This window comes from Primulina huaijiensis, chromosome 1 (assembly GCF_012295235.1).
Source record: "Primulina huaijiensis isolate GDHJ02 chromosome 1, ASM1229523v2, whole genome shotgun sequence".
Lineage (NCBI taxonomy): Eukaryota > Viridiplantae > Streptophyta > Magnoliopsida > Lamiales > Gesneriaceae > Primulina > Primulina huaijiensis.
In genome coordinates this window covers 6,660,134-6,669,246 of record NC_133306.1, presented here as the reverse complement: position 1 = coordinate 6,669,246, position 9,113 = coordinate 6,660,134, and the positions used below count along the sequence as shown (strand labels likewise).

Sequence of the window (9,113 nt, the reverse complement as noted above, 5' to 3'; positions counted from 1 at the left end):
CGTCCCAGACTTTTGTGTATTCGTTTGTTTGAATTATTATTCCTCATTTTACCAAGACCCATAATATGTCAAAAATGAAAGTGAATATTAATTTAAGAGATGATAATATTTATATATTGTAATAAACATATTTACCCTTCACAATACTGAAAAAACTAACTTAAAAATAATATGTTGACAAACATATTGTCAGTTATCCAAAAATACAACTCAAATGTCAACTTTGACAGTCGATTTTAAGTGACTGCCAAAATGTCTCAAAAACCCACAACTTTTGGACAAGATAGTAACATTACAATTTTGATCAAACCGATATTTTCCATTTTATATCAAGAATTCATGCGAGCTCATTTATATTGTAATAAACATATTTACCCACAACTTTTGGACAAGATAGTAACATTACAATCTATATATATATAGATTTTTAATATAAACTCGTGCGAGCTCATTTAGGCTCGCCTTTAAATGATTCGACAAAATTTCAACCCAACTCACTTAAACTGTTTGGCGGTGTAGGCCAAACCGACAGACCCAACCCAAATTGACGGCTCAAATCACAACGATCTTTTACCATGTTTTATTTAAATAATTTATAAATATAAACCGGAAAAAAATATCGGTTGCAAAAAATTTTAATTTAAACACATAAATTCTAGCAAACTGTCACATGAGGACATGAAAAAATTTAATAAGATACCAAATAAAATTCACAATTCGATAATGCGTTATTTCTAAACTTTAATTAATTTAATTTACGTAATGAAAAGATATATAAAAAATCTAAATCATTGGATTAAAAATAACATATTATAATGTGGGTATACATAAAAAACCAAATACTAATTTACATAATGAAAATATATCATTGGATAAAAATAACATATTATAATGTGAGTAGACATAAAAAATTAAATAAATATTAATAATCACATATATTTAAAATATGAATAAAGAGAATGAAAAAACATATTTAAAATAAGTAATTAATGTAAAGTAAATAATTAATAAAGAGACAAATAGAAATTCACATAGAACGTCACATATTTAAATATATAATAGATATTTTTGATTTCTTGGTCTTATATGGCTGCATAAAATACTAATGAAAATGTAGCACTTTTGACTATCATATTTATATATTTTAAGCAACGTTATATCCCACGTGAAGGCTTATTCCACTTGTCATTTAAAGGGGAAAAAAATTATTGATGCAACCGAGACGGGTCACTACTGAGCCTGTCCAGTAAATATCCAATGGCAAAAAGTGAAGTCAATCTTCAAAAGGGAAAAAAAAGAATTCCATTTTGAAGATTGTTATATATCCAATATATATATGGCCTAGCTATGATTCCTCTCCAAGAAAATTAAGCTGCATCAATGGAAGGTGAGATCAACAACCTGATTCTTGTCTGGCTTACGGTTGTGGTATCCTTGTGCTACTGCTACGAAGTTAGCAAAATCTTCCCCACCGTGACTAAAGCTAGGCTCCTCGCTGTTCTTCCAGTAAGTTGCTTGTTTTTGTGTCTCCCTCTCAATCTCACATCTATCCATTTAGGTGGCACCACTTCTTTTTTCATATCATGGCTTTCTAATTTCAAAATTATTCTTTTTGCCTTCAATAAAGGCCCCCTTTCATCAAATCCTCCACTCCCATTATCTCGTTTCATTCCCTTGGCTTGTTTTCCAATCAAATTCAAAGTTCAGGATTCTGTAAATCTTCCTGCGTCAACCAAGAAAAGGGACAAGTCGATTCTTAGTTATGTTGTCAAAATGTTGATGTTAGCTATTCTAGTACGAGTTTATTATTTCAAGAAAATTTTGCATCCAAAGATCATTTTGCTTTGCTATTGTCTTCATATTTACTTCATGCTGGAGATGATACTAGCCCTTGTCTCTTCCGCGGCTAACGCACTACTACGAGTCGAGCTCGAGCCACCATTCGATGAGCCTTATCTGTCCACTTCACTGCAAGATTTCTGGGGAAGAAGATGGAATTTGATGGTTCCCAACATTTTACATCCAACTGTTTACCAGCCCGTCAGGTCTATTTCGGCTCGTTTCGTGGCAAGAAAATGGGCTCCGATTCCAGCTGTTTTGGCTACTTTTTTGGCTTCGGGCCTGATGCATGAGCTGGTCTTCTATAACATTGGCCGATTGAAGCCCACTGGAGAAGTTACATGCTTTTTTCTGTTACATGGGGTGTCTGTGTCTGTGGAAATTGGGATCAAGAAAATGGTGACTGGAAAATTCACAGTGCCTGAAATTGTTTCCGGGCCATTAGCGGTGGCGTATGTGATTTACACTAGTTTCTGGCTGTTTTTTCCGCCGTTCCTGAGGTGTAAGGCGGAGATCAAGGGATGCACGGAGTCTCTTGCGTTCGTGGAGTTTCTGAAGACTGGTCGGCTGGTTAGACCCAGTGAACTCTCGTGTCCATTTTTGTGATCACGTAAGTTCCAGATATTTATCAAGTATTTATATCATTTTATATTTGATTTCAAGGTACTTTAATATAAATATATATAAAATTTAAAGTAATTATATTTATTTGAAAAATTATGGATCCTTTGTATGTTAAATCTCTTTACTGTTATTTTAAATTTATATTATATTCATTTAAGATAAAAAAATAAAATAAAATAAAAATTTGAGGGTCATCTATATAAAGACAAAAACTTGTGTAAGACGGTTTCACTGGTCGTATTTTGTGAGACGGATCTCTTATTTGGGTTATCGAAAAAATATTATTTTTTATGCTAAGAGTATTACTTTTTATTGTGAATATCGGAAGGGTTGACCCGTCTCACAGAAAAAAATTCGTGAGACCATATCACAAGACTTACTCCTATATAAATAACTTTGGGAATAATTTTCATGTAACCATTATTTATTTTTCCCCATCCATCACTATAATTAATTTAATTTAGTTTTTCACTCATCATATCTTTTGCATGATATCATTTTATTTATATATGAAAATTTAAAGGTTTGCATTAAATAACATTGCAAAATTAGAGCAATATTTTTTTAATCCAATGATTTGATTTGAAGAAACGATTAACAATCATCTTGAATGTATTCAAATCTATTATAATTAGTAATTACCGATATATTTATATAAATTAAATAAAATTATAGTTTTGAAATACACCGAAAATAAATTTATCCAAACGATCAAATTAATATAAAATTTATAACATCAAATACCTCGATCCAGCTATTCAATTTAATTTTTGATTTGAGATGAATTAAACATATAACCTAAGAATCAATTTAGTAATAAATATCACTGGACAAGGATAATAGATGCAACAACACCAACGAATTCATAATTAGAAAAAAACAAAAATTTGTGTGAGACGGTCTCACGGGTCATATTTTGTGAAACAGATATTTTATTTGAATCTCATAAATAAAGATTCGTGAGACCGTCTCACAAGATACCTACTCTTAGAAAAATATAATGAACTCCCTTGTGTGGTCAAACGAACTAATTTCACCAAGATCCAAGGAAACATTAATGTTGAGCTATCCAAGACACTGCTCGAATTTCAAACCTGGAGAGGTCATTGAATGTCCACAAAAAACAGTCTACTCCAAAAAGCCTGCCTCGTAATGTGAAGACAAGAAACAATATTGTTTCATATTCATACACGAGAGAGCAAACATAGAGTGAAACACCTCCAATTTGCGGAAATGGGAGAGAAAAGCAAGGTGTCAAAAACGACGATTCTGCTTGCAACAATGCTGACAGTGTGGGGAATGGCTTCTCCTTGTCTTGGTTCATGTTCCTCTAATGGCGGCGATTGCAAGAAATGTATCGCGAACCAGATGAAGTACGGCTGTCCCCGATGCGTTCCTATGATGCAGTGCATGGCCCGGTGCCTGTGGAGCGGCGTGTCGCGTTCCAAGTGCATCAAGAAATGTGATTGCGATAGTGGGTATCCACGGATGGATGACTGCAAGAAGTGTTTGTTACAGTGTAAATGTGGCTGCTCTGTTTCGGCTTAAAAATGTCATCTTGTTGTAAATTTCTGTCTCTCTCCAATAATTTTGGCCGTGAAGGTTAGGTACATCTCTGAGTGTCTGGTTTGTGTACATGCATGAATTCTGGAATTTTAGTTTTGTCATCTAATCCAACTGTGAAATTGTGGGGTTTCTAATTCGTTGGTTTCAATTTTAGCCGTACATAGTTTTTTTTTTCAAATTTATTACTATCATTTTACCGTGGGCCGCGAACTGTAACATGAATATAACTTTTACTTTGTTACTGTAATTGCTATAATTAATTTCAAGAATACACAATACAGCAGGGGTCAAATCTAATAAAGAATGAAACAAAAAACTCACTTGTTTGGAAAAGAACCAAGTTTCATGGAGAGGTTTGGCCTGCTTCCAACTCCAATTCAACCAACAACCACCTTTACCTTCTTGAACTGAAATGAAATGACTGAATGACCTTCGACCTGTAAATCTGTTCTTGGTTTAGTACACACTTCCTTCTATTGCCGCAACAAATAAAGGACTCCGACCCCTCGAATTGTTGTGGTAAACTTCACCTACTGTGGCTCCTGAGTCCGACGAAACAAAACTGGTGCAAAATCCATGACTTGAAGACACACATCTAGCTAAAACAAGGATCTTTATGATGGATTGTCCCGTTTGTTGATCCCTCAGGAATATTTTTCAGCCTGCAAGATTGCTCCAAGATTAATTTATAAGTGGATGGATGTTTCCAGGCTATGAATGAGAATTCGTCACTGTACTCTTCAACTCCTTCAGTCAACAACTGCCATACTAGAACTCCTGAACCAGCTTCCCTTCTCTTTGCAGACTCGTAGATTTTGTCGTAAACCGTCTTCAGAATAACATCTCTATCATGTAATCCTCCCACTTCTGTGAAAAGAACAGGCTTCTTCAGCACCTTTTGACCATCAATTATATGAGCGTCAGCCCACTTTGAAAGGTATTTTACTTCTGCTTCTATGTTTGCCTCCGGGATCCTGGAACATAGCAACATAACGGGCATTAATTAACGAGGAGAAGTAGCACTAAGTCCATCAAATTTATCCAGAAGTCGACTATCAATTTGGTACGAGCACAAAATATAGATCAAGCATTTGCCATTATATCAAAACATAGGTTATATAGTAAATTGCTTCAAAAAAAGTTAGATAATAAATGTGAACCACCAAAACATCATGTTTCAATCGCTGTGGTATGTAGCTAGCCACATAAGCTAGGAAGAACAATTGCCGCTCACCAATCCACTCCTAACAAATGTTCCTGCGGCTTATGTAAATAGAGCTTGTGAACAAGAAGTACCAAAATTCAAGTAATCGGAAGTGAGCAACTCATCTTCTAGATCTCAAATTAGTCTAAATGCCACATTACCAAACACGATAGGAGGGGCAGTGGCACGTCTTGAAAGGTCCGACATTCAAGCTAATAGGAAGGGTGTAACTCAGATATTCTATATAGTAAATTAATTACCATACATCATAGTAGGGACAATTGCCACTATCCAACAGGAATATCTCGGAAAGCCCAATATTCAAGCTAATAGGATGTGCAACTCAAGTTTTCTATGTCGTAAAATTAATCTAAATGCCACATCACCAAACATAATAGTTGGGGCAATTGCCATTGGTTTTTTCGTTGCTACACCGGGAGCTGATCCCGGTGTGGTATAGAATGACTCATTGCCACTACCAACAGGCACATCTCGAAAGGTCCAACCCTTCAACGTGAAAAGTCTGTATTTATTTTACCATTTCACAAGCAATCTGTTATGTCACGCTCAATTTAAAGATAACGGCGGCTGACACTTGAAAGAGAAACAGAAGAATTTTGCATAACTATGTCTCCCAAGTAAAGGGCATTACTAACCAGCTGTGAGGGTAAGCGTGAACTGAAGCAAAGTCTATATCTTTGACAGCTGAATTTTGTATAAAATCTGATCCAAGAGACGCTGCCCAATCCCCGGGATTCATTACATAATTCTGGCTTAAATTTGAACCATAAAACCCTTCAAGTCCAACAGTTACAAGATGTTTTTGGTCTATACTTTTCACAAAAGCAGCCATCTCTGTAATCCAATCCTGATGATGCCATTAAACATTTCGGCCGATTGTATAATTGGGTTAAAGATAACTTGTGTACAACATTGACATTTCTAGTTCATCTAATTAGAACAAAAGCTACGCAACTACATTTACCTGAAGAGCAGGAGAACATGAAACAGATTCACACCGAGGCTCATTCATGAGTTCCCAGGCAAATATGGATGGTTCCTCAGAATATTTTACTCCTGTGTAGGAATTCTTTCTAGTCACAATAGCCTGCAAGAGTTACTAATGGTTACATGGTGAAAAGGGTTCAAGTATCAAAACAAATGTCCTCAAAATCAAGGTTCGTGTACCTTAACATAAGCCTTGTAATATCCTTTTATGGTTCTGTCGGAGAAAAATGGATCTCTTAACGAAGAAACGTTGGTTCCAGCTTCTTCCGCCCATTTTACGTACTGTGCTTTTCCACCAAAATTGTTCAAATTATTTACTAGACTGAGGATCAATCTTATACGATGTCTCCTCGCTTCAACTATTACATAGTCCAATGCCTGAAATACAATCAATAAACGTTGAAACACAACAAGCCAATGCAATTGGACAAAATTCACAATCACGCTAACTTTGAACTTCGAAAAATCCCAAATCAAGTAGCTCACAAAAACTTCAAAAGCAAAATTAAGAACCTTGAAAACCCTTTCATTGAAGACACCTGGTTTAATCTGAAGAGTATTGGGGCCAGCACCGTCACTGAAAGCCCAAGTTCTGCAGACACTCAACCCCATGCCAGCACCTCTTTTGAGCATCTCAGAGACCCTGTATCTCGATTGTCCGCCCGCGCTTTCCTCAAGAAACCAATAGGAATTCCACCCATTCACATACAAATCTTTTTCTGCCGCTGGTGATCCTGGAATCTCCTGCTCGAGGAGCACAAATCTGGTATAGTTGACTCCCACAAAACCCATCTTGGGCAGGTTCCATACTAAAACGGGGAGCGCAAAGTCGAGGTGATCATTGAAGTTAAGATACAAAAAACCCAGAATGGAGAAGATGCCAAGGGCTGGGTATAATCTTTTTTCTCTCCATTGAGAGTTCATGGAAGGTGGTGAAAATTTGTGCTTTCAATCTCGGTAAAAATTCCCTTTTCGGCGATAGGAAAACCTCATTCATTGGCCTGAAGCCCCGCTGACAGTGCTAGCTTTAGACCATTGGGTGTTTTCAGGTTCATCGCCGTTTGTTTGCTAGAAGTCAAATACTAAAATATTCAGTTGTTACAGCTTATTGTCCAATTTTGACCTAATTTGGTATAAATTTGATCTCTAGTAGATGGCACCGTAGCCTCGAACTAAAGAACCCAACTATATAAAAAATTAAATCTGTTCAAATCCCATCTTTTTGCCCCCTAGTATCCTCCTTCCCCTGAATCTCATTCCCTGACGATATCTAAAAATTTCGAGCGCCGCAAATTTCTTGGTCGAGGAACAATAGCAATAATTATTCCAGCATATTGTTGTTCAGCTTTCACATTTGAAAATACAGATGTTTCAAACAGGAAACTTGTCACGTTTTGACAGAAAAGAATGTAACCTTAAACGCTTCTCTATTCGAGATAAAGAAACAAAAGTTAATTTAGCATGCGAGGATAATTTATTAGCATGTATCATATAGAAACAATGTGTTGATTAGTTGACTTAATAACAGTGGTTGATAGCTCGTTAATAAATATGATGATTGATAATTGAAGGATGCAAGATTTTGAGCTATATGTTCCATCTCAAATTTGGCTATAAATAGGTTTCATCATTGGCTTCGAAGAACATCTTAAAGTGAGAAACATAATACGAAATTTAGGTAACTTCTTGAAAAAAATTGAGAGTTCCTTTATACAGAGATGCGATAAGGAAAATATTGATTGAGTTGAAGTTCTCTTGCAAACTTTTTCCATAGAATAGATTTGTTGTTTCTTTTCCGTGGCGTATGCAAATTGTTAAACCACGTGAATTTCTTATGTCTCATTTTTTATTATTTGCTCACATATATAATTTTCTACAAGATACATCACATCAAAGTTCAACAAATTGGTATCAGAGGTTTCATTGTAATTTTCCCTTGAATTTCAAAGAAAGTTCTGTGGTTGCAGCTCTGACTGATCTTACACATCAGAAAAAGATATTCTTAAGAATATTGTCCAAAGTAGTGTTGCTCTTGAACTTGTATACGGTGTTGTTGGAACTATGGCAAGTACAAATTTTGAGGTGAAAAATTTAACGGAGCAAATTATTTTATCTTATCAAGGTTTAGCGAAATTCTTGGAAGGTAGAGAAAAGCTGTCAGAATTTCTATCTATAGTTGAGAAGGATGAGATCATGTATAAAAGCATGCAGTGCAATATTGTTGTGCTTTATTGATGAGGTTCTACGAGAAGTAGCCGAAGAAGATACAATAACAAAATTATCGTCAAAATAGAGAGCTTGTATATAACAAAGTCGCTCATCAATCGACTGTATTTGAAGAAAAGATTATACATTATTCAAATGTATGGAGGAAATCCCATCAAGGAACATCTCGATGATTTTAGCAAAATTATACTTGATCTAAAATGTATAGAAGTTATATCGAAGACCAAGACCAAGACCAAGCCATTATTCTGCTATGCTCTTTGTCGAACTCCAATGAAAACTTCATCGATACTATGGTGTACGGATGTGGAACTCTTACTATGGAAGAGGTTAAAGTTGTTTCAAATTCAAAAGAGTTGAAGAAAAAAATATCGGAAAATAAAAATGATGGATCGCAGAAAGTTTGCCATCAAGAGGGAGAACAAAAACAAGAAATCAAGATCATGGAAGAAGTAGATTTAGGTCTAAATCTAAATCAGACATAGAACTTTCAAATGCTACCAATGTAACAAAGAATGACATCTTAGAAAGGATTTCCATAATGCAAATGCAAATGCAAATGCAATGCAAATGAGAAGAACTATGATTCTATAAATGCAGTAGTAGTAAATGACAATGAAGATGTTCTTAAAGTTTCTGAACATGA

At 35.3% G+C, this 9,113-nt stretch overlaps 3 protein-coding genes across 4 annotated transcripts; 2 read left to right on the top strand and 1 right to left on the bottom strand.

The window, feature by feature from the left end:
• The first annotated feature begins 1,215 nt into the window (after positions 1-1,215).
• LOC140988138 (probable long-chain-alcohol O-fatty-acyltransferase 5) lies at positions 1,216-2,501 on the top strand. Its single transcript, XM_073457129.1, has one exon. It carries the CDS (start codon positions 1,381-1,383, stop codon positions 2,443-2,445), a length of 1,065 nt encoding a protein of 354 aa, XP_073313230.1. The 5' UTR covers positions 1,216-1,380; the 3' UTR covers positions 2,446-2,501.
• Positions 2,502-3,696: 1,195 nt separating this feature from the next.
• LOC140975531 (uncharacterized) lies at positions 3,697-4,011 on the top strand. Its single transcript, XM_073439317.1, has one exon. It carries the CDS (start codon positions 3,697-3,699, stop codon positions 4,009-4,011), a length of 315 nt encoding a protein of 104 aa, XP_073295418.1.
• A 571-nt stretch (positions 4,012-4,582) lies between these two features.
• LOC140980539 (mannan endo-1,4-beta-mannosidase 6-like) lies at positions 4,583-7,415 on the bottom strand. Of its 2 annotated transcripts, XM_073446430.1 has the most exons (6): positions 6,755-7,415; positions 6,422-6,619; positions 6,219-6,341; positions 5,890-6,101; positions 4,767-5,003; positions 4,583-4,691 (listed from the first exon to the last, which is right to left on the bottom strand). In XM_073446430.1, exons 1-6 carry the CDS (start codon positions 7,163-7,165, stop codon positions 4,625-4,627), a joined length of 1,248 nt encoding a protein of 415 aa, XP_073302531.1. In that variant the 5' UTR covers positions 7,166-7,415; the 3' UTR covers positions 4,583-4,624. The 2 variants fall into 2 exon arrangements, with proteins under 2 accessions (XP_073302531.1, XP_073302523.1); XM_073446422.1 differs by having other exon boundaries at positions 4,583-5,003; positions 6,755-7,413.
• Between the last annotated feature and the right edge of the window lie 1,698 nt (positions 7,416-9,113).

What these genes read in the sequence shown, in the direction of transcription:
- LOC140988138 (XM_073457129.1), top strand. Translation starts at nt 1,381, where the DNA reads ATGGAAGGTGAGATCAACAACCTGATTCTTGTCTGGCTTACGGTTGTG.
- LOC140975531 (XM_073439317.1), top strand. Translation starts at nt 3,697, where the DNA reads ATGGGAGAGAAAAGCAAGGTGTCAAAAACGACGATTCTGCTTGCAACA.
- LOC140980539 (XM_073446422.1), bottom strand. Translation starts at nt 7,165, where the DNA reads ATGAACTCTCAATGGAGAGAAAAAAGATTATACCCAGCCCTTGGCATC. An exon ending in TCAATGAAAGGGTTTTCAAG is followed by an intron (nt 6,620 to 6,754) that starts GTTCTTAATTTT and finishes ATTGTATTTCAG; the next exon opens with GCATTGGACTATGTAATAGT. An exon ending in CACGCTTACCCTCACAGCTG is followed by an intron (nt 5,004 to 5,889) that starts GTTAGTAATGCC and finishes GCTATGTTCCAG; the next exon opens with GATCCCGGAGGCAAACATAG.